At 39.9% G+C, this 25291-nt stretch overlaps 1 protein-coding gene across 1 annotated transcript in view; it reads left to right on the forward strand.

Moving 5' to 3' along the window:
• The window catches only part of LOC129658456 (contactin-associated protein-like 2), an 836688-nt gene that overhangs the window by 543288 nt on the left and 268109 nt on the right, over window positions 1-25291 (forward strand). The window contains exon 8 of the mRNA XM_055589413.1: window positions 897-1161. Coding sequence (XP_055445388.1) covers window positions 897-1161 — 265 coding nt within the window. The remainder of the gene's footprint in view (window positions 1-896; window positions 1162-25291) is intronic.

Raw genomic sequence — 25291 nt, forward strand, 5'->3', positions numbered from 1 at the left:
TGATGCCATCTAACCATCTCATCTTCTGCCGTCCCCTTCTCCTCCTGCCCTCAATCTTTCCCAGCATCAGGGTCTTTTCTAATGAGTCAGCTCTTCCCATTAGGTGGCCAAAGTATTGGAACTTCAGCATCAGTCCTTCCAATGAATATTCAGGGTGATTTCATTTAGGATGGATTGGTTGGATCTCCTTGCAGTCCAAGGGACTCTCAAGAATCTTCTCCATCACTACAGTTCAAAAGCACCTATTCTTTGGTGCTCAGCTTTCTTTATGGTCTATCTCTCATACCCATATGACTCCCGCAAAACCCATAGCTTTGACTAACTAGTTAATATTAATTCATGTATATTAGGTACAGGGATAAGACTCAAGAATATTTGCCCCATCCTAGTTTAATAAACAGCAACCAAGAGATCATCATTCCCAGTGAGACTAGATTTATATATTAATAAATAATTGACCAAGGCCATCCAAAAGAAGACAGAGGCGTCTCTTCTCTAGCTGATATACCGTCAGTTGTGGGGGAGAAGGAAGCAGCTCTTTGCTTTCTTCAGAAAGCCCAGTGGTCCACTCCCAAGCCCACCACACAGGATGTATCCATTTCATAGCCAGCCCATTACACCAGGCTGTCAGTCTGTCAAATCCATCATGCAAGGTGCTTGTATGAATCCCTCAGTCTGATAGCCAGCTGCTGAACTCTATTAGCTACAGCAGAAAGGACATGCCAGGACATGTCCTTTCAAGGACACATGAATCTGTGTCACATGACTGCACATGGGAATTGCACACAGCTCAAGCTCTGCTTTGAAATGTGTACAGCTCTCACTTGGTCAGCTGTCTTACATGGGTGCTTGTTTTATTCTACATTTTCCTCAAAGCATGCCCTTCTGTCTTCCAGGGAAATTTGAGTTTCTCGTGTGTGGAGCCTTACACCGTACCTGTCTTTTTCAACGCTACCAGTTATCTGGAGGTGCCCGGACGGCTTCACCAGGACCTGTTTTCGGTTAGCTTCCAGTTCAGGACTTGGAACCCCAATGGTCTCCTGCTTTTCAGTCATTTTGCAGATAACCTGGGCAACGTGGAGATTGACCTCACTGAGAGCAAAGTTGGTGTTCACATCAACGTCACGCAGACCAAGATGAACCAGATAGACATTTCGTCAGGTCAGTGAATCTATTCGATGTTCGTGCCTGAAACTGCTGTTGTGATTTCCACAGCTAGGGTTCTGTTTTTACTTTGTTGTTGGCACACTCTCGTGATTATGTTTGGATTCAGACTCGGAGATCTTTCCTTGGCTTCCCTGAGTGCAGACTGAATGAGGGAAACTTAGAAACGCTGAGCGGATGAGGGTAGGCGAGGAAGAAAGTCGGTTGGGCCTGTCTTGACAGGACTGAAATCCTTTCCTTTTTACAAATGCTAATCCCTCTTGCATTGAGCAGTGGATATTCCTCTAAGATCATATGTTCAAAAACAAAGAATAATTGTTTTATTAACATAAGAGTGCTTGGTATCTTTTGAGTTTATGGACATTCACATTCCTTTTACTACGAGTAATAAGCTTGCGTTGATGTAAATTATGACTTTAAAGGTAAGTTCTACTGCTTGAATCAAAAGCTCAATGTGGTCTTCTAAATGTATGCAAAGTATTAGGGGGAAAAAAAAGGGAAATGAGTACAAAGAAGAATGACAAGAGATAAGGATCAACTGTAGGAAGACTGGCCTGGCTAAGTAGAGTGATTTTTAAACTTGACAGTATAGTGGCAGAATAAACGGAGACTTAGGTAATATTGTTGTTATTTGAATAAACTGGTCGACCTTGGAATAGTCCTTGAATATGATGGCACAAAGAAAGATGATATTGCCAAACGAGATATCATAAACAAAGAAAATGATATCTTGTATGGGACTGAAAAATAGTAAAAAAAAAAAAAAAAAAACACAAATCATCAAATTTCTCTAGATGTTTCTTGAAAGCAGTGTTTTAAGTAAGTACTTCAATTCTAAGTAATGAACTACTTAGAATTGGAAGATGGGAGGAAAAAGAGTATTTTCGGAGCCCCTAGTACAGATGTACCAAATACTGTGAGAGAAAGTTCCTAACAGAAGGCTCAACTGTGTGACTGTGAGCTCTGATTTCTAAATATTCTGTGTTCATTTGTGACACTATTATGATTGGGTCCATCTCATTTCTCTTGTATGCTATCAGCTACTTGAAGGCAGAGACCATGCCCCTGCACGTAGAGCAATGCCTGTAACATAAGAGATGCCCCAGGAATGTTTGCTGAGGTCAGCACTGTGGCTCCATGAACTAGTGTTTACAGAATATCTCCTGCTTGAGGATATGTGCCTTTTCATACAACAGGCTGTGTGTTTTTGTATGAGCTGGCTGTGTGGTCTATTACAGAAAAGGACTCAAGGAAGACAAGGAAGCATTATGTCACAGGTGTATCTTAATAAATGAAATCAAAAGCTCTTGTAAAATACCTAGATATTTATTTTTTCATTTTTTGCATTGTTAGTTTTGCTTTTTCTCCAAAAGCTTATAGTGAAAATGACTGATCACCATATTTTATCACTGCATCTCAGTATAAATTCATGTGGAGAGAGTTAGAGCAAATAGAATTTATCTGGAGAGACCAGAATAGCACATAAAACAAATACACATACAAATATTTACCACCGTTGAAAAACTCCCCATTAGATTCTGTTAAAATTGATGTTTAGGCATGCCTAAACATATAAAAATACAAGATGAAGTCCGCCCTCCTGGAAATCGCTGAGAAAACCCAAACTCCTGGTGGTTTTCCATGTAACAAGTACCATTAGAATTAAAAGAATAGGATCTTAAACATAGTAATCAATAAACATTTGCTAATTTAATGTCTAATTTAGGACCCCTGCTGCTGCTGCTGCTGCAGCTAAGTCGCTTCAGTCGTGTCCAACTCTGTGCAACCCCATAGACTGCAACCTACCAGGCTCCTGCATCCATGGCATTTTCCAGGCAAGGGAACTGGAGTGGGGTGCCATTGCCTTTTCCGAATTTAGGACCCCAGGATACTCTAAATTAGTTTAAAATGTGTTTATTAAAATATAATAAACAAAGGAATACAATATACAGCAACTAATTTACCTTAATGTGTGTGTATGCTCAATTGCTCAGTCATATCCAACTTTTGTTACCCCACGGACTGTAGCCTGCCAGGCTCCTCTGTCTATGGGATTTTTTGGCAAGAATAGTGGAATGGGTTACCATTTCCTCATAAGTTTCCTTAAATAGGATAAAAGTAAACTTTAGATGTTTTTGTTAATTTATCTTAGAATCTGTGCAAATTAAGGAAAACAGAATTTGATATTTGAATTTTTCTGTAGTCTCATTCCTATATAGTCCATTGAAATATTTACATTTCAAAGATTTCCTTTTTTCCCATACATAGAGTACACTGATATTTGCTTTTAACAAAGGATAATTGTTCTGTGTTATATCTACCCTATTCTTTATATGAAGTATAGTTGATTTTTATTATTGTGTTAGCTTCAGGCTTCAGGTATATAAGAAAGTGATTCATATATTTATATATATATATATGTGTATTTCTTTTTTAGAATATTTTTCCATATAGGCTATTATAAGATATTGGATATAGTTCCCTGTGCTATACAGTTAATCTTTATTGCTTAGCTATCTTATGTATAGCAGTGTGTTTATTAATCCCGTACTATTAATTTATCCCCCCCCCTTTTTTTCCCTTTGGTAACCGTAATTTTGTTTTCTATATCTGTGAGTATATTTCTGTAAATAAGTTCATTTGTATTTTTTTAGATTTCAGATATAAGTGATATCATATGATATTTTCTTTTTCTGTCTGACTTAGTATGATCATTTCTAGGTCCAGCCATGTTGCTGCAGATGGCATTATTTCATTCATTTTCATGGCTGAGTAACATTTAATTGTGTCTATATACCACATACTCTTCATCCCTTCATCTGTCAGAGGACATTTAGGTTGCTTCTGTGTTTTGGTGATTGTAAATAGTGTTGCAGTGAACACTGGGGTGCATATGTCTTTGGGATTTAGAGGTTTTGTCTTTTCCAGATAAATGCCAAGAGGCGAGATTGCTGGATCACATGGTGGTTCTATTTTTAGTCCAGAGCCTGTCCTAACTATTTTTAGTTTGTTGAGGAACCTTCCCATTGTAGCTGCACCAGTACCCAGTCCCACCAACTGTGCAGAAGGGTTCCCTTTTCTCCATGCCTCTTCAGCACGTATTATTCACAGATTGTTTGATGATGGCCTTTCTGACTGGTGTGAGGTGATAATTCATTGTTGTTTTGATTTGCATTTCTCTAATAATTGGTGATGTTAAGCATCTTTCCATGTGCCCGTTGGCCATCTGTCTTTGGAGAAATGTCTCTTTAGGTCTTCTGTCCATTTCTTGATTGGGTTGTTGTTTTGATATTGAGTTCTATGAGCTATTTGTTTATTTTGGAAATTAAGCCCTTGTCAGGTATGCTGTTTGCCATTATTTTCTCCTATTCTGTAGGTTGTCTTTTCATTTTATTTATGGTTTCCTTTCCTGTGTAAAAACTGGTAAGTTTAATTAGGTCTCATTTGCTTATTTTTGCTTTTATTTCTTTTGCCTGGGGAGATTGAGCTAAGAACATATTACTGCAATTTATGTCAGAGAAGGCTTTGCCTATGTCCTCTTCTAGAAGATTTATGGTATCATGTCATATTTAAGTCTTTAAGCCATTTTGAGTTTATTTTTGTCATGATGTATACTTAAATTTCCAATACGCAGTATTGTTAGCTAAAATCACCATGCAGTACATTAGATTCCCCCGGACATTTTCGTCTCCTTACTGAAAACTGGTACCCTCTGACCAATATACAGCAAGCCCCTGGAAACCACCATCATTCTACTCTTTGATTCTATGGCTTCTAGTTCAAGATTCTACATGTAAGTGAGGTCATATAGTATCTATCTTTCTCTGACTTGTTTCGTTTAGCACAGCATCCTCCAGGTTCAAATGATTTTGACCAAAACAATGAGAAAGCATTTTATATCATACTCAATACCTACTGAAACAAAGTTTTCATGAAATATAATTTACCTTATGTTTTAATGTGCTCTCATAATTTTGTTGTTTTCTCTTCTGTTGCTCTTCAATTAAAATTACCATGATCCACTAAGTAATTTCATGACCTAAAAACAAGCTGCAACCCATAATTAGAAAAACACTGACCTATGGACTGGTCTTCTCATTTGAAGAGTTGGGATTTTTTAAAGTTCTAATTACCTGAGAGTATTTATGCCATCAATTCATAATGGAAAACTCAATGTATCTTCCAGAAACAATATTATAATATTGTAACAGTAGTAAGAGAAAAAGTATTCCTGTGTATTATTGTCTGATACATAGCCAAACAAAACACACACACACACACACAGACACACAAAGAATCTGAATACTATTTGAAATAAAGTTTTTAATTGCAAAATGCATCAATTTTATGCCCTAATTACAAATAGATGCTTAGAATACACTATAAAGTTTTCATCTGCCCTGTTAATAAGGTGATGGAAAGTGGTTTAGCATTTATATGGAGAAAGGAACATGATTTCTGTTAATGACCTTTCTCACCTATTGAAGAAAAAATCAATTTCTATCCATGAAAACAAAACCTTTTAGAAGAATCATTCAGAATATGCCCTCCTCCTAAATCAACTGTTTGCTAAGTTGAAGTGTTCAAACCTCATTGTTTTGTTTATGAAGAGAGTGCAAGCGTGAGTGCGTGCTAAGTCGCTTCAATCTTGTCTGACTATGTGTGACCCTATGGACTGTAGCCCACCAGACTCCTCTGTCCATGGGATTCTCCAGGCAAGAATACTGGAGTGGGTTGCCATGCCCTCCTCCAGGGGATCTTCCTGACCCAGGGATCGAACCTGGGTCTCTTGAATTGCAGGCAGATTCTTTACCATCTGAACCACCAGGAAAGCCCCACATTGCTTCAATTATCGAATGGCTTCTTAACATCCACACCGCTTCAGAAACTTGTCCTCAGTAAACATCAGCTCTGTATTCCTGTCTCCAAAGGGAAACTTCCTGGGGCCTTGCTTTATTTCTGTTTTGCAGGGGAATTTCCTCTGCAAACCTTTGATAAATTTCCATTTGGGTCCTTTAAGGGAAAGTATCTTAGTCCACCCAAACTGCCATAACAAAATCTGTTAACTATGTCATTTTTACACACACACACACACACACATTTCTCATAGTTCTGGGGGCTGGAAGCCTGAGATCAGGGTGCCAGTCTGGTCAAGCTGTGGTGAGAGTCTTCTTCCTGGTTGCAGACTGCAGACTTCTTGCTATGTTCTCGTGAGGGAGTTGGACCATAAAGAAGGCTGTGTGTGTGCTAAGTCACTTCAGTTGTGTCTGACTCTTTGCAGCCCTATGCAGTGTAGCCCACCAGGCTCCTCTGTTCAAGAGATTCTCCAGGCAAGAACACTGGAGTGGGTTGCCATTTCCTTCTCCAGAGGCTCTTCCTGACCCAGGGATCAAACCCACCTCTCTTTATGTCTCCTACATTGACGTGCTGAAGAATTGATGCTTTCGAATTGTGGTACTAGGAAAGACTCTTGAAAGCCCCTTGAACAGCAAGGAGATCAAACCGGTCAATCCTAAAGGAAATTAACCCTGAATATTCATCAGAAGGACTGATGCTGAAACTGAAGCTCCAATACTTTGGCCATCTGATATAAAGAGGTGTCTCATTATATAAGAGCCTGATGTTGGGAAAGATTGAAGACAAAAGGAGAAGAGAGCAGTAGAAGATAAGATGTTTAGATAGCATCGCTGACTTGATGGACATGAATTTGAACAAACTCTAAGAGATGGTAAAGAACAGGGAAGCCTGGTGTGCCACAGTCTACAGGGTCGCAAAGAGTCGAACATGACTTAGTGATTGAACAACAGCAACAACAAGCATGTGGTAAAAGGGATGATCTGTGCTGTCTTCTTTATAAGAACTCTAATCCCATTCCTGAGGGCTCCTCCCTGCTGACCTGAGCACCTATCAAAGCCACATCTACTAATACTGTCATTCTGAGCATTAGGATTTCAACACATGAATTTCAACACACATCCAGACCATAGCCTAAGGAATAGACATTTTCTTGGCTTTGTGCATAGCTGGGAAATGTGCTGGAAAATACTGGCGAGTTCCCAGTTCAATCTCAGCACATGCATTTCCCCAGGACTGCTCCTGGCACTGTCTATTACAATTAGAATATCTCTTCTCTTGATTTTACAAACATTTGAAAATGTAGTTAGTATATTAATATTTGGAAGAATTGATCCATATACCAATTTCTAAGTTCAGTGATAATTTGCATCATGAGATTTATTTTTCCTCACATAAGAAAAAAAAAAGTGCTATTCATTCATGTCCAACTCTTTCAGACCCGTGGACACTAGCCTCCCAGGCTTCTCTGTCCATGGAATTCTCCTGTCAAAAATACTGCAGTGGACAGTCATTCCATTCTCCAAGGATCTTCCTGTCCCAGGGATAGAGCCCAGGTCTCCCACATTGCACACAGATTCTTACCATCTGAGCCACGAGGGAAGCCTCAAGGAAAAATGGTTGTTTATAATATTTTTATGTTTTAAGTTATTGAGAATTGATTTTCAGCTCTGTAATTTCAAACTCCATATAATTTTATAGTTTTCTTAAAATAAATTTCTGTAACTCAAAAATTAAGTAATGTTTAGGCATTACTTCACATACTTTAAGTGATTTATTTTACATTGTCTTATAGCAAAATGGAGCATTATTTGATAATATATATTATATTCCTTAATTCAAATTTAAGCCATAGTTTTTTAGAAGCTGAACATATTAGAAGTCTTTGCATATCCTTTAATTAAATTTGAGTCATGATGATTCAGGCTTCCCTCGTGGCTCAGCTGGTTAAAAATCTGCCTGCAATGCGGAAGACCTGGGTTCGATCCCTGGGTTGGGAAGATCGCCTGAAGAAGGGAATAGCTATTCACTCCAGTATTCTGGCCTGGAGAATTCCATGGACTGTATAGTTCATGGGGTTTCAAAGAGTCGGACATGACTGACTCTCAGTAAAGATGTACATTGATATATTATCACAGTATATATTTAATAATAAAAGTAATTGAAAACAAGTAAATATTTTCTTGAAGAGGTTATTTTAAAGAGCACATCCTTATGTGGAATACTATTATGTCATAAGAAATCATGTTTCTCAAAAATCCTATAACAATTGGAAAACATAGTGAATAAGTGTGTTTACAAAAATTATGTAGAATATAACCTCAATATTATTATTTTTATAAATGTATGGATAACTAGAAAAGAGATATGAATGAAATAAATCTGGATAATACTAACTGCTGCTGCTGCTGCTGCTGCTAAGTCTCTTCAGTCGTGTCCGACTCTGTGAGACCCCATAGACGGCAGCCCACCAGGCCCCTGGAGAATTCCATGTACAGAGGATCCTGGTGGGTTATAGTCCATGGGGTCGCAAAGAGTCAGATGCAACTGAGTGAAAATTTCTATATGTATAGTTCTACTAAAAAATATCTAAAAAAATAAGAAGTTTCTACTTTTGGATGGTTTTCTAGATACATAAAATGTTCGAGGAAAACAGAAATTCATCATTTAGGATGCTGACGACAAAATACGGCTCTGAGTTCTTGGAAACGAGGGAGCCCGAGGAAGGTTGATGGGTGAAGTGTTGTGCTCATTTTAATTAGGAGCTTAGATGTGGCTAGGAGAGCATATCTCCCCTGTTTAGCAAAAACCAAAAGCGAGATGGATATAGAGCAATAGATTCAGATCTATAGCTATAAATATAGATCACCTTGGATATACCTACAACACAGATGGCTGATTTTATTCTCCCAAGTTCACAAGTAGACTTGCTGTGAGAATCACCTGGTACCCAGTAAAAAGCTTTTGAGTTAACAGTGTGTTGCTCCCAGGTAGTGTCACCTAACTGACTTTTTATTATATTTCAATTCCCAAAGTGGCTGTGCTATCATCATGCCAGCTGAGTGGAAATCTACCTTGAATTATATTTCAATGCATGCTGGTGCATTTTCACATCAATAGACACATTATATTCCAACATGAAAGAAAAAAGAGGCTGGGAGGAAAGTTTTGTGATATTAGGTATTGACTTATTCTTCAGGAAGGAAAGGGGACATTTTAATTTATAATCACACAGCAGGATACCATACCCACTCTAGCTTCCACAGGGTTTGGGGGCCTTTTAAAATATCCTATGCCTTATTCAGGGAAGATGAATAAAACATGATTGTGTGCCTGTGTGTTTAATAATTTTTTAAAGTTGCAAGGAGAGGGTAAAACTTAGCAAACTTAGGTGAATAAAATGGAGGTAAAAGCCCCCACTGGGGATCAGGTTATGTTTTAAAAGCTTTATTTACTGTTGTTGCTATTGTTCAGTCACTAAGCCATGCCTGACTCTTTGCAACCCCATGGACTGCAGCACACCAGGTCTCCCTGCCTCTCACTATTTAGTTTACTGCACAAATAAGCTAATCAAAGAGAAAATAAGTCATCGCTACTACAAACTAACTATGAGAATAAAATGAATTGTGCAAGACCAGCAAGGAACACAGCTCTGGAACTCCACATTTAATGTATAAATCACTGAATATGCTTGTTTCCAAAGCAAGAGAGGGGAGGACACAGAACAGGGTAGCTTTGCTGAGAGGTTCTCCATCGTTATGTTTCATGTAACTTTAAGGACTGAAACTTCTCTGACAGATGAGTAATCGGTAAATTTAAGCAGTATAGATTTATGCAGTAGAGAGAGGAAAGCCAACCATATTAGTCAGAGTTCTCCAGCAATAACCAGTAGACTGTATATAGGGAGAGGAAAAATTTATTAGAAGGACGGGCTTATACAATTCTGGAGGCTGAGACCTGATGGTATAAAAAACAGTGTGAAAATTAGCAGGCTCAAGAGCAAAGGAGCGCCAGTGTTTGAGTTTGAGTCTGAAGGCCAGAAAAGTCCAGTGTCCCAGCTGGAAAACCATCAGGCAGAAAGAGGTAATTACCCATGAAGTGAAAGTCCCTCAGTCATGTCCGACTCTTTGCGACCCCATGAACTATACAAGTAATGGAATTATCCATGCCAGAATACTGGAGAGGGGGTAGCCTTTCACTTCTCCAGGCGATCTTCCCAACCCAGGGATCGAACCCAGGTCTCCCGCATTGTGGGCAGATTCTTTACCAGCTGAGCCACCAGGGAAGCCCATAACTTTACCCAAAACTTTGCCTTTTTGTTACATTCAGGCATTTAGCGTATTGGATGGGACCCACCCATGTTAGGGAGACCAGTCCATGTTATTATACTAAGTCTACAGGTTAAAGTGTTATGTTCACCAAGAAACACCTTCGCAGGCACACTAGAATAGTTTTCTTGCTTGTTTGGCTGTGCTAGGTCTTTGCTGCTGCACGGGTGCTTTCTCTAGTTGCAGCAGGTGGGAGGTACTCTTCTTTGTGATGTGTGGGCTTCTCCTTATTGTGGCTTCTGTCGTGGTGGAAGAGAAGTAAGGAAGAGGACAGGCTCAGTAGTTGGGGTACGCAAGCTTAGTTGCTCTGTGGCATGTGGAATCTTCCCAGACCAGAGATAAACCCATGTCCCCAGCATTGGCAGGTGGATTCTTAACTACTGGACCCCAATGGAAGTCCAAGAATAATGTTTAACCAAACATCTGGGCACCCCATGGCCAAGTCAAGTGGACACATGAAATTAACCACCACATCAGCTGTACATATTTTTACCCTTGAGTGCATAATTTTGTTTGAAATAGTTAACAAGATAAAAATAGTATTGGCATAGAAAAAAATCAAGAGATTTACCTTCATAATCCAAAATAATGCAAAGCAAACTCACTGGATTGGAACTTCCACCCAAACTCTCACGTCTGTGGTTAATCTCATGATGAGCATTACCCTGGGTAATTCATTCAAGCAGCAAATTGAGACTGGGAGATAGTATATCTGACTGTCATCTACCTTTCTTTTTCTTTGATGAATTTAAGCAATCCGAGCCATCCCACCTGTGAAGAATTTAGGCTCATTGGCTTACCTATGACTTTATTGTAATTAGTTTTGGAAATGAGTCTCTTTGGGAGAGGGACCCTGCTGATTTTCATAAAGCCACCTGGCAACCTCTGAAATTGACTTCAGAGGAGCCTAAAGAACAAAACTGGGTCATTTGCAGAGACGTGGATGGACCTACGGACTCTCATACAGAGTGAAGCAAATCAGAAAGAGAAAAAAAATATTGTATATTAACAGATAAACAAAGAATCTGAAAATACAATGGTAGAGATGGTCTTACTTACAAAGCAGAAATAGCAACACAGGCTTAGAGAGCAAATTTATGGACACCAAGTGGGGAGGGGTGGTGGGATGTATTGGGAGATACGGATTGACATCTACACACTTCTATGTATAATAAATACCTAATGAGAACCTATTATATAGCACAAGGAAATCTACTCAGTGCCCTGTGGTGGCCGAAATGGGAATGAAATCCAAAAGGGGGAATATGTGAGTCTGTGTGGCTGATCCACTTTGCTAACTAGCACAACATTGTAGAGCAACTATACTCCAGAACAAATTTTGAAATGTTAAAAAAAAAAAAAAGATTCCTTTGGATGCCCTCTGAGATGTTTGCCTCATGTATTTCTTTGTCTCTTTCCTTTGTTTCTAAAAGCTCTTAACAGGAGAACTTGTCAGGGAGCCACAGGATATTACTTAGAAAGTATTTACCTTTGGTAACATTGTATGAAAAAGTAATCATGTCTATGGACTAGTCTATGATCATAATTCAATTTTATGATTTATTTTCTTCTGATACATTTCCAAACCCAGAGATCCAACCCAGGTCTCCCCCACTGCAGGCAGATTCTTTACCAGCTGAGCCACCAGGGGCGCCCTTTGTAACTTAAGCACAGACCCTACTTCTAATAACTGAATTCCTGCAGTTATTTCTGAGTCCTTTCTTCTCCCACCACTTTTTTCTTCTCACACCTTAAGATCTAAATTTTACAAGTAAAGCTCTGCATAGATCTCTGCTGTAGCACTAATTATTAGCATCTGATGTTTTCTGAAAGATGCTGGTAATCTGCCAGTCATTCTCCTGGTCCTCTGTTCTTTCTGGCATCATTTCAGAGATCAAATCTCTACTGCTAAACCTCTGTCCAGAGGCAGGGCTCTTGTTCCCCCTAGACATTTCACCATTCTGCCACTGTCCTGCCTGAATCCTGTATGCTCACCTCTGATTTCCCAGCAGTCCTCCTGTCTCTCATTCAAATCCCTTGCTTTTTTTGTTTTGTTTTTTAAGTTGTTTTATTGGAGTATAGCTAACTTACAATGCCGTGTTAGTTTCTGGTATACAGCAAAGTGACTCAGTTATATATGTGTGTGTGTATATATATATACACACACATATTATTTTCCATTATGGTTTATTACAGGATTTTGAATATGGATTCCTGTGCTATACAGTAGGGCCTTGTTTATCATTCTGTATATGAGTTTATCATTCTGTATATGTTATAGTTTGCATCTGGTAACCCTGAAGTCCAACTCCCTCCCTCTGCTATACCCCCTCCTGCAGGTCACTGCAGGATTGTTCTCTGTGTCTGTGAGTCTGTTGCTGTTTCTGTTTTTTAATAAGTTCATTTGTGTTATAGTTTAGATTCCACATATGAGTGATACAATCTGTTATTTGTCTTTCTCTTTCTGACTTGCGTCTCTTAGTGTGATAATCTCTAGGTCCATCCATGTGGCTACAAATGGCGTTCTTTCATTATTTTTTATGGCTGAGTAATATTCCGCTGTAGATGGATAGATACAGTATATCACGTCTTTATTGTCCATTCATCTGTCAGTGGACACTTACATTGTTCCGTGTCTTGGCTATTGTAAATGGTGCTGGTATGAACATAGTGGTGTATGTATCTTTCTAAATTATAGTTTTGTCTGAATATATGCCCAGGAGTGAGATGCCCTGGAGATCATATGGCAACTGTATTTTTAATTTTTTGAGGAAACTCCACACTGTTTTCCAGAGTGGCTGCACCAATTTACATTCCCACCAATGGCGTAGGAGGCTTCCCTTTTCTCCACACCCTCTCTGTGCTATTTTATGTTAACCCTACCATTTCTGATTTGAGTCTAGACTACAGCCTGCTATTGCCTAGGGATAGTGCCTACCGCTGTGGGCCTAAGTTTCAACCATCTCCCAAGCTGATATCCCGCTTTCAATATCCACGCAGACCTATGCCAAATCTCTGCCTCCCGCTGTCATCAAATGCCTGTTGTTCTAGGCATGTAGATATGACACAGTTTATTGGGAGATATGGAGAGAACTCTGAGCAGAGAAGTAGTAAAGTACATACAATGCCCCAAACCCTTAGCTTTGACTGGGCGTAGATGGTTGGCTGACACCATAGCCAAGTTTCCAGTAGAGAGGAGCCTGCACTTTTAAGCTTTATGTCGTGATGGCAGAAGGAGTGAAAACAAAACAAATCTGCCTTGTTAGAAAAGGGAGGCCGCTGGAGCCGAGTGGCTGCTGTCAGCTGCTATAAGCCAAGTCGCTTCTCCTCTGTGCTGACTCAGATCTGCTGGTCTAGCTCTCTACTATGGCGCTAAGAGTTTGCAAGAAATAGGACTCCAGGGTCATTCAGATGTGTCTCTCATCTCGTCCTGAGATGCAGTGAAGTCTTACGATGATCACTGATAACTCCTGAGAGCTTACACCAGGCCCATCACTGTGCGAAATCCTTTACAATGAATTAATATGTGTATGGCTTCAGTGACCCTGTGAATTAGATACAACTGTGAAACCTTCTTTCTCATTTATAGCAATGGTAAAATCATTCTTCTGGGATCCAAGTTCAAAACCTTGAGAGAATTCAAATTGTGTTTTCCATCTTTGCCTGGCATGTATAATGGTATAGCAAGTGCTACCAGTTCTGTGGAAGTGCCTTATACATTCGTTTCCTTAGAGTTAGTTTCTCTGTTGTGTCTGTCTCTTTGTGATCCCATGGGCCCTTCCAGGCTCCTCTGTCCATTGAATTCTCTAGGCAAGAATACTGGAGTGGGTTGCCATTCCCTTTTCCAGGGGATCTTCCTGACCCAGGTATTGAACCTGGGTCTCCCGTATTGCAGGCAGATTCTTTACCATCTGAGCCGCCAGGATGACCAAATACTACTTTCCTTATCCTAGTTTAAAAAGTCATCACTTAAAAAGATCGTGAAGCCATCTTACTTGCCCAAATGAGTGCTGCTTTTTTATCATTGTCCTGTTTTTCTGATATAGCAGTTATAAGCATATAACTCTGGAATCAGATTGCCCAGTGGCTAGCACTGATTGAGGTCTCTCTCTGTTTCAGTCACTGTTTAAACAAAGATAATGTGCACAAATTATTAAGTGATTTGATTTGACAGCTCCTCAGTATAATGGCTATTGTCATCTGCCTCATATAGGTAAAGAAACAGGCATAGAGACGGAATAACTCACCTAGACTATCACAGCTAGTAAGAAAAGTTTGAAAAAGAGTCCAGAACATGAGTCTGAAGTCAGAACTATTGGCTATTCTACCATGCAGCCTCTCACATTAATCTAGCAGACTGGCCTTCACTCACCCAGGACCAGGCATTGTGGAATATGACCCAGCTGATATATTTGTTGAATGCAGCACCTCACACCAAAGATACCCTGCTCATGTCTCATTGGGATTCTCCCACGAGCCTGTTAAATACTCTCCTTTACTGTTTCTCATTTCTCTCTCGCATTATCCACATTTATATTTCTAAAATGCAAGGAAAATACTTTGATTTTCTTCTCCATTATCTTTAAGTCCTCATTTCTAAGAATACTAATTTTATGAGTATGCACTAACTGAGCCCAGCTGGAGTCATTTGGCTTCATTTCTCCTGCTCTACACCATAAACTCTGGCTTCTCTCCACTATCTGCTAAAAATCCCTTTCTCTATATGCTGTCCCAGCCAACTCCTACTTATCCTTGAAGACTCAGTTTTAGTAATGTTTAGTAATAACTTAGTATCATTTCCTCTCTCAAACCCCAGAGAGTAATCTACCATCCTCTAGTATGCAGAGCATCTCATATCCTGAACAATAACTTTTCTTGCTCCAACTTAAATTGTAATGTACTCCCTCATCATGATGTCTCACTCATCTCTGGACTCCTAGAATTCACAACACTTGGCAGAGAATAGCTGATGAATATTTACATCTTTCTTTGTTGGAGCTCCACTTGGACCGTGGTGGTATCCTTGTTCTCTCTGGCTCCTACCTCTAAACAAGTCCACTCTGTACATCCCCTCTTGATGAAAATTCCAAAGCAACTGCTTCCACTATGTCATATTCCCACTGGAAATTCTTCCATGAAGCCCTCAATTTTTAAGATTAAGTCCCATGAGTTTTCCACAAAAAGGCTGAACATTCATCCCTTGGTGACCTCAAATCCTTCTAAAATTTCAAATCACTTGTATTGTTTTCAATTGTCTGACATTGTGTGCTTTGTAGTTCAGATGTGTTGGCTGCCTTGGTTGAAAAGGTTTAATCTCCTAAAGCTTTTGTAGGACAGTAATCCTGTTCTTATTCTGCCTCTCTACCTCTGAGCCTAGCACAATGACTCATATGTGGCCTGTTTCCAAATATCCAGTTGATTGATTTTTTTAATGAACTGATACCAAGATGTTACAAATGTGACTTTATAATTCTGTTGTCTTCATCAATTTATATGAACCAAATTCATTGTGAAATGAGAGTTGCAAGTATCTCAAGGAAATAATTGCTTAACTGTAGGAGGCTAATATGTGTGAAATTGATCAAGACCTGAATTTTGATGTGATACTTTTATAGCAGCCAGAGTTGTTTTTTAGGATACTGAAGCCTAGAGCTGTACTAGGTAAACTCTTAAATGAATAAAATAAAAGCATATCTACATTTGTTGAAAAATGTATCCTCAGGAGCATGACATGAAGTAAAACCTTGAAATTAGTCATATTCCCTTTTTTTTTTCACACAGAATACAAAAGAGTAGAAATGTGCATGATTAAAATTAATTTAGCTTTATTCTCTTCTTCAGTCTTCGAAATGCTTTTGACATGATAATGCCACAGGAAAATAAGGAAATCAATGTTTTTTCAACCTTCTACTTAAGACCTCTGATCTCCAGTCAGTTCTATACTTACTTAAAGCAAAGCCTGCATTTGTTGTATGAGGCTAGTCTGAGTTGCTTTGCCAAGGGAAATGGTGTCTTGGATGATCAAATTGTGTTGTCTTCTATCAATGTCTTCTATTGACTCCAGTCGCTAACCCTTTCTCTATAGGCTAGCTTAACGATAAAACCTAAACTTCAGAGTAAATTAATAGGAGACACCACACATGAACAGAGAATAAATGGTGCCTCCACCATCCTTCATCCTTTCATCCCAGTTCCAGAACAAGCACCTGTGTTTCCCAAGTTCACAGAGGACCATATGGTGTATACTTGCTGTTCTTCCAGAACACTTTGTTCACTGTGATGGGAAGAACAGAGCTAACAACTTCTCTTGTCCTGTATCCTTTATGATGCAATGCTGTCAAGGAAAATGTGAGACGTGGGTCATGCATGTAGATGCGTTGGCAGGTATGCACCTAACCTTCTCTGACCAAAGAGCTGTGTATTCTGTTTCCTGCAGGATAATCAGCTCCACAGGCATGCCTAACAAATGATTTGTTCATAAAAAGCTTGATGAGGGAAATAAAACCCTTGATAGGCTCCATAAGAAATGGAAGCTGAAAGAGAAAGAGGGTGCTCGATATCTTGATGTATTTTTGACTGCCTGGAGCAGCTCTGTCATGCACAGTACACGTTGTTACATAGAACAGCCAATGGGCATCACTACTGGAAACAAAATACAGGGTGTGAGCTTTGTTACTGTGAACGAGTGAATCTCCAGTACTGAACACAGGTGATAGGTGTGTGGGAGAGTGTAGGCATCAATTTTTAATGAAGTAAAAACCTTAAAATTCAATAATTCTGTTTCTAATTGAGTGCCATAATGCCTCCATTTGCCATGTTTGAATGATTTAGAAGGGAAAAGGTTTAATCAGTAAGATGATATGACATTAAACAAGTCAGAATTATAGCTCATCCTCAACTTTTCTAAAGTGCTTGCTTTCTTCCATTGCCTCTTCTGACACATTTGGATATTTACAAAAAAAAAAAATAATAATAATAATATTATTAATAAGGGTTCCTGGCTTTTCTGGTTCCCTTTGTCCCTGTTAATGAGACTGTAGATATTAATATGGAGAGGTGAAGAGAAGAAATCTTAAGGAACAGAACCTCTAAAGTACTGGTCTTGAACTGGGTATGATTTTGACCCAAGGCGATGTTTGATGATACGTGGAGAAATTTCTGCTTGTGATAAGTTGGGGGATGGGTGTGTGTGTGTGTGTGTGCATGCACTAGTATCATCCAGAGGACAGAAGATAAAGATGCGCTAAATATCCCACAAAATACTGCACAAACCTTCCTCCTTGCCGCATAAGTATGTATTTGGCACCAAATGTCAATAGTGCACAAGCCGAGCAATCTCTTCTGTGACACTCCCAAAGCCCAGTGCCTGGAAGGGAGTCCAGGCTCACCTCCCCTCTCTGCATGTGGACTTATGTTGTATTCTCTGCTAAATAAGTTAAGCTAATCTTTGCCCACGTGGCTAAATGGTAAAGAATCAGCCTCCCAGTGCAGGAGACATGGGTTCAGTCCCTGGGTGGGGAAGATCCCCTGGAGGAGAAAATGGCTACCCACTCCGGTATTCTTGCCTTGAAAATTCCTTGGGAAGAGAACCTGGTGGGTTACAAAGTCCATAAGGTCACAGTCAGACATGACTAAGCACACACAAGCTGTTTCCTGAGGTTGTTTTCAGTTCCGTCCCTCGGTCGTGTCTGACTCTTTGCAACCCCATGAACGGCAGCACGCCAGGCCTCCCTGTCCATCACCAACTCCTGGAGTCCACACAAACCCATGTCCATCGAGTCGGTGATGCCATCCAACCATCTCATCCTCTGTCGTCCCCTTCTCCTCCTGCCCTCAATCTTTCCCAGCAGCAGGGTCTTTTCAAATGAGTCAGCTCTTTGCATCAGGTGGCCAAAGTATTGGAGTTTCAGTTCAACATCAGTCCTTCCAATGAACACCCAGGACTGGTCTCCTTTAGAATGGACTGGTTGTATCTCCTTGCAGTCCAAGGGACTCTCAAGAGTCTTCTCCAACACCGCAGTTCAAAAGCATCATTTCTTCAGTGCTCAGCTTTCTTTATAGTCCAACTCTCACATGCATACATGACTACTGGAAAAACCATACCTTTGACTAGACGGATCTTTGTTGGAAAAGTAATTTCTCTGCTTTTTAACATGCTCTCTATGTTGGTCATAACTTTTCTGCCAAGGAACAAGTGTCTTTTAATTTCTTGGCTGCAGTCACCATCTGCAGTGATTTTGGAGCCCAAGAAAATAAAGTCTGTCACTGTTTCCCTTGTTTCCCGATCTATTTGCCATGAAGTGATGGGACCAGATGCCATGATCTTAGTTTTCTGATTGTTGAGTTTCAAGCCAGCTTTTTCACTCTCCTCTTTCACTTTCATCAAGAGGCTCTTTAGTTCTTCTTCATTTTCTGCCATAAGGGTGGTGTCACCTGCATATCTGAGATTATTGATATTTCTCCCGGCAATCTTGATTCCAGCTTGTGATTCATCCTGCCCAGCATTTCTCATGATGCACTCTGCATATAAGTTAAATAAGCAGGGTGACAATATACAGCCTTGACGTACTCCTTTCCCTATATTGAACCAGTCTGTTGTCCCATGTCCAGTTCTAAGTGGTGCTTCTTGACCTGCATACAGGTTTCTCAGGAGCCACGTCAGGCGGTCTGGTATTCCCATCTCTTGAAGAATTTTCCACAGTTTGTTGTGATCCACACAGGTTCTTTTAGGACTGTTCAGTTTCCCTTGTCTTTATCATTTTGTACTATACTGCTATAAGCTTCTTTCTTCTTCCCCCCACTACCCTTTCTCAGTTTATATATAGTTTGAAAAACCCTAGACACATCCTTTTTTACATTTGCTTTCTTTGTGACATTTTTGCACTTCAACACAACAAAGAGACACTTTTGGTTCCTCTCTACTGTGGTCAGAACTCATAAAATGAGACTGGTTTTGTAAATACTCTTTTGCACTATTCTGAATCATGTTTTATTACTGTTTCTTTTTTACACAGACTCTAAACTCTCCTTTTCTAAATATGTATACGCTCTTGTACCTTGTTCACTATAACTCGCTCCTGCTGTTTTTATCAGTAATAGACACAAACATAAATTCTGTGTCTCTATGTGAGTTTGTCATTAGGCATTAGGCAGCAGATAATTATCTAGATGGTCAAATGATTGATTGTCAATATTAGATTCAAGTGCTAGAAAAAATTAACTATAACCAAGGTAAGGGAAAGAGAATTTTAGAATGAAGTGATGAGCCAGAACTATAATCGTATTCAAAATGTATTCCTTTGATGTGCTGGGTTGGCTGGAAAGGTCATTTGCTTTTTTCTGTAAGATGTTATGGAAACTTTTCAGCAAACCTAATATAAGCTGAGAAACAAAAGAGAGGTATGCAAAAGAGAAAGTCAAAAGAGGATTTAGCAGGGAAAAGAGCGAGCACTCTTTTCCATGATCATCCAGCTTCTGCTGACAGAGGAATTACATCCTCTTCTCTGAGGAGTCAATGCGGTAGTTTGCCCTCCTTGTGCGCGCTCTTCATTGAGGTTATGGGCTCGTAAGTGGGCTTCGTCTCACGGAGGGCATGGTGCCAGCTGAGCCACTGGTCCTCCCCCAGAGCAAGCTGAGAGCCCAGCCTTCTCCTTGCCACCTTTATATCCCTGGGTATCCTTTTATTACCCTGGTTTTGACCTTCACAAAAAATTCACACACCACTTTGTGAGAATCATAAAAAAAAAAAGAGAAATTATAAAGAAGGGAAAAGTCACAGTTTTCCATAAAAAGCTACTCACCTATGTGACTTCAATCTTATCTGCAGATTGTAAACATACTTCCAGACATGCCCGTAGACACACATACACACAATCGAATGTACTCAATACACATTATTTTCTGACTCATTTGTTAATACACTTTGGGTACCTCCTATGTGCTAAAGCCCTGAGGGTATAAACAGTGCCCTGTCTATAAACCCACTCTATAACCTTTTATCTATTATATCTGAGATGGTTGCATGCCATCACTGACTCAATGGATGAGAGTTTGAGCAAACTCAGGGAGATGGTGAAGGACAGGGAAGCCTGGTGTGCTGCGGTCCATGGAGTCATTGAGTGGGACTAGACTTAGAGACTGAACAACAACAAATCATGTAGTTACTCAGTTATCCAGACAGTAGCCAGGGAGATCATTTAAAAATCAGATCGTGGCACTCCCTGAGAGGAAATCCTGGAGAGTTTCAACCCTAACTTTCTTTTATTTATTTATTGGAGGCTAATTACTTTACAATATTGTATTGGTTTTGCCATACATTCACATGAATCCACCACAGGTGCACATGTGTTCCCCATCCTGAACCCCCCTCCCACTTCGCTCCCCATCCCATCCCTCTGGGTCATCCCAGTGCACCAGCCCCGAGCACCTTCTTACCATAGCTTATTACACCTTCTGTGATCTGGCTTCTAGCTACGTCTTCAAACTCAGCTCTTCCTTCTTGCCCTGTATTTACATTGCTTGACTAATCAAGTTCTTTGCATTTGTAGGACCTTTATACTTTAAGTTTTTCCTGTCCCAGCTAGACCTGACTCATATATTATCCTTTATATCTGAATATAAATTTAATACCCATTACTCTTTATCATATATTTTACTTATTTCCCTTATAGCTTATATTATATGTGTGTTCATTTAATATTCCTTATTATATTATTAGTACTGACCACTCCTTGTTCAGCCAGCTTCTTGCCACCTCTGATGAGAATTTACAATGTGTGAAAGTCACTCAGTCGTGTCTGACTCTTTGCGACCCCATGGACTATACAGTCCATGGAATTCTCCAGTCCAGATTACTGGAGTGGGTAGCCTTTCCCTTCTCCAGGGGATCTTCTCAACCCAGGGATCAAGCCTGGGTCTCCCACATTGCAGGAGGATTCTTTACCAGCTGAGCCACAAGGGAAGCCCAAGAAGACTGGAATGGGTAGCCTATCCCTTCTCCAGGGATCTCTTGCCAACCTAGGAATCAAACCAGGGTCTCCTGCATTGCAGGTAGATTATTTACCAACTGAGCTATCACAAAAGCCCAGAATTCACAATAAGTATACTCAAAATGATGAAATTTTAATAAGTAAAAATAGATGAATAATGAGATTTTACTATAAGGAAAATTCATTGAGCCTATTTGGAATGACTATTGAAGGAGATAGGAGATAAACCCTGAAAGGAACTCGAAGGTAAACATACTAGAACAACCAAGACAATGCTGTTTCATGAAAAGCAACAACGAGAAAGAACAGAACGAGAAGATACTGAGGGGTACTCTGTGACAGATATTGGGGGCTTGATATATTTTTCCCTCACATGATTTTGTCACAGCAAATCCTAAAACCCTGAAATAGGCATTGTCCTTTTATAAGGAGAGTGGCAAAGCTTGTGAAGATCATACCCATTCTCTAAGCTCTAAAGTGGCAGAGTTAGTCCTTGAAATGAACTTGGTTCTCTCCCTAAGACCATGTACTTTCTAGTCCCCCATGCTGGAAAGGAAGGGGAAAGAGGAATAAAGAAAGAAAGAAGCAGCAGGAGTTCCAAAAGCTAGGTGAAATGTTGAGATATCCAGTAAATCAAAGGGTAAGTAAGAGGAATCTGGTATAAGGAAAATGATGAGTAGGCATAGAATTACTGTTTCATAAGGTTGGGCAGTAAGAAAACAATGAAAAATGGGCAGTAAATTGATCATAAAGTCGGTATATATCTATAGCATGCAGGCTTTTGAATAATAACAACCAAGTATAATCAAATATAAAATGTACTTACCAGCTGACACCTTGAAATAATTTCTGTTAATAGATATAGCTCGAATAGTTATATCTTGTCAGGATATTTCAGGCAAAAGTCTATTTTGAGCCCTAAGTTTAGTACTTCCTCTTCAGTTTCTCCTGCATGAACACAATTGTTTCGTTTCTCTGCCACTAATTTTACGGAAAGCAGTTTCTAAAGGGTAACAAAAAAAATGCACGTATAAAACATAGATTTTATTTGGCTTGTATTTGGTAGTCTGTTTGGTTTGCAAAGCAAAAAACGAAACAGTGGTTCTTTTCAGGGCTTTGTTTTCTTTTTTCCCTCACGTCGCCCCAGTGTTTTCACTGCTGCCGAATGGTCGCCACTGGGGTGCAGAGCTGGGAAGAACAGCTGGGTCTTCCTTTGGCATCCACTTACTGATTTGGAAATGGAACTGTCTTTGGGAAGCCTCTCTTGTTAATTTTGAATTTTGGATGTACTTTTGGATCCAAATTTCTTTTCCCTGATGCAGCCACGGAAAAGCTGTGTTATGCTGAACTTCGTCCATGGGAAATGGTAGGAAGCATCATATATTATGCCCTCAAATATCTATGTTGAATTTAGTGATCGAGACAATGTTGCAATTGAGACCAGCACCCAGCAGATACAGTTTGTAGTAACAGTGTTGAGTTGTGTACACAGGAGATGAATTCTCCTTCGGGAAACCAGGTATTAATCTATTTACATTCAAACATTTTATAATCAGAAAGTCACCTACTTATTAATTTGTCTGTCTTCTGCCTTCCACTTACCTACATAATTGATATGTATTGAGAATTAGATAAGGATCAGTGTGTTGTAATCAAGAACTTGGACTCTATAACCTAAATGCCAGAATTCAGATCTACCTTATGTTCTATACCCAACAACTACTTAAACTCTCTGTGTCACAGGTTCCAAATCTGCAAAACTGATGGTGATAATACTGTCTACCTCTCACGTTGGCCTTGAGAAGTAAATATGAAGCGGTTAGAAGAGTCTCTAGCTCATATATTAGGCTGTGCTATTTTATTATGTTATTGTTACTCATCTTGTTCATATGGAAACAAAGAAGACACTGTCAGAATCTCCAATACTTTCTAATACAGTTGAAGAGATACAAAGTAAATAAACGGACTAGCTATAAAAACACTGAGAACTGTTAACATCCAGGTGAGCTCAGAAGTTGTAAAGTGTGGAGAACTGGATATAATTTGAAGTTAATTTCCTGAGAGATTATATACTCTATACAGGAGTGGTCCCCAACCTCCTTGGCACCAGGGACCGCTTTCATGGAAGACAATTTTTCCCTGGATCAGGAGTGGTATGGATGATTTCGGGATGATTCAAATGCATTACATTAATTGTGTACTTTATTTCTAATTGAATGCCACTGCTAACCTGGAGGTACTGGTCCATGGCCTGGAGGTGGGGACCCCTCCTATACAAGACAAGGAGAAGACTATACAAGACAAGGAGAAGAGTCAAGGGTAGCAAAGAAAATGTGGGGTTCAGAAAGTAAAGAAATTGTTTCAGGAAGGCAGTGATCCACCAGGTGTTACTCCTGGAGTCTCAAATCAGATAAGGACTGAGAATTAAGTCCATCCTATGGATAACATCCATCAGGAAAAGAGATAAGATTTTGTTTGTTTGTTTGGTAGTCCCCCAGTCATGTCTGACTCTTTGCGACACCATGGATCATAGCCTGCCAGGCTCCTCTGTCCATGGAATTTTGCTGGCAAGAGTACTGGAGTGTCAGTGTGCATGTGTGTGTGTGTGTGTGTGTGTGCGTGTGTGTGCACATGCACACACATGCTCAGTCATGTCCGACTCTTTGCAACCCCACAGACTGTAGCCCTCCAGGCTCCTCTGTCCATTGGATTCTCTAGGCAAGAATACTGGTTGGGTTGCCATTCCCTTCTCCAGGAGATCTTCCCAACCCAGCGATCCAGCTCTCATCTTCTGCATCTACTGCATTGGCAGGCAGGTTCCTTATCACTGGGAAGCACGCTGGAGTGAATAACCATCCCCTTCTCCAGGGGATCTTCCTGACCCAAGGATAGAACCCAGGTCTCCTGCATTGTAGACAGATTCTTTACCATCTGAGTCACCAGGGAAGCCCACTGAGATGAGAGATCAGAGATCTTGATAAGAGAAGGCAGTGAGCATTATGTGGGGTGGTAGAGGAAACACTTGTGTAAAGTGGTTTTAATTGAGAAAGATAGTAAGATCACAAATTGAAGATCAGGATTGCAAACATTATATGGGGAATAGTGTATAAAATGAGTAGCTGGTGGGAAATTTGCGATAAAGTTTTTTTTTTTAAAGAAAGTTTGTCAAGGAGTGATGTGCTAGGTTGTACAAAATCATGGAAGCTTTGAATCTGTTCTAGATTGGATTAGCCATTTAAGAAAAATTGATTTTCACTTAGAATTTAAAATCATTTTAAAGTTAGTTTTGTTGATCTGTACTATCATAAGAAATTGTATATGCTTACCATATTGACAGTAATTATTGACTTTAAAATAATTCCTAAGTTTTATATTAATTATCCCTATCTTTTAGTTGGGCTTTCCTGGTAGCTCAGCTGATAACCCTGCAATGCAGTGTACCCCAGTCAGATTCCTGGATCGGGAACATCTGCCTGAGATGGGATAGGCTACCCAATCCAATATTCTTAGGCTTCCCTGGGGGCTCAGATTGTAAAGAATCTGCCTGCAATGTGGGAGACCTGGGTTCAATCCCTGTATTGGGAAGATCCCCTGGAGAAGGGAACAGCTACCAACTCCAGTATTCTGGCCTGGAGAATTCCATGGACTGTATAGTCCATGGGGTTGCAGAGTTGGACACTACTGAGCAACTTTCACTTTTATTTTTCACATTCTAGTTGCTAAGAAAATATAACTGATTCTGTTCTCTCACAAACACGTCTGGTAAATTAAAATAAAATGTGCTGCTGTTGCTAAGTCGCTTCAGTCGTGTCCGACTCTGTGTGACCCCAGAGACGGCAGCCCACCAGGCTCCCCCATCCCTGGGATTCTCCAGGCAAGAACACTGGAGTGGGTTGCCATTTCCTTCTCCAATGCATGAAAGTGAAAAGTGAAAGTGAAGTTGCTCAGTCGTGTCCG

This window comes from Bubalus kerabau, chromosome 8 (genome assembly GCF_029407905.1).
Source record: "Bubalus kerabau isolate K-KA32 ecotype Philippines breed swamp buffalo chromosome 8, PCC_UOA_SB_1v2, whole genome shotgun sequence".
NCBI classification, from domain to species: Eukaryota; Metazoa; Chordata; class Mammalia; order Artiodactyla; family Bovidae; genus Bubalus; species Bubalus kerabau.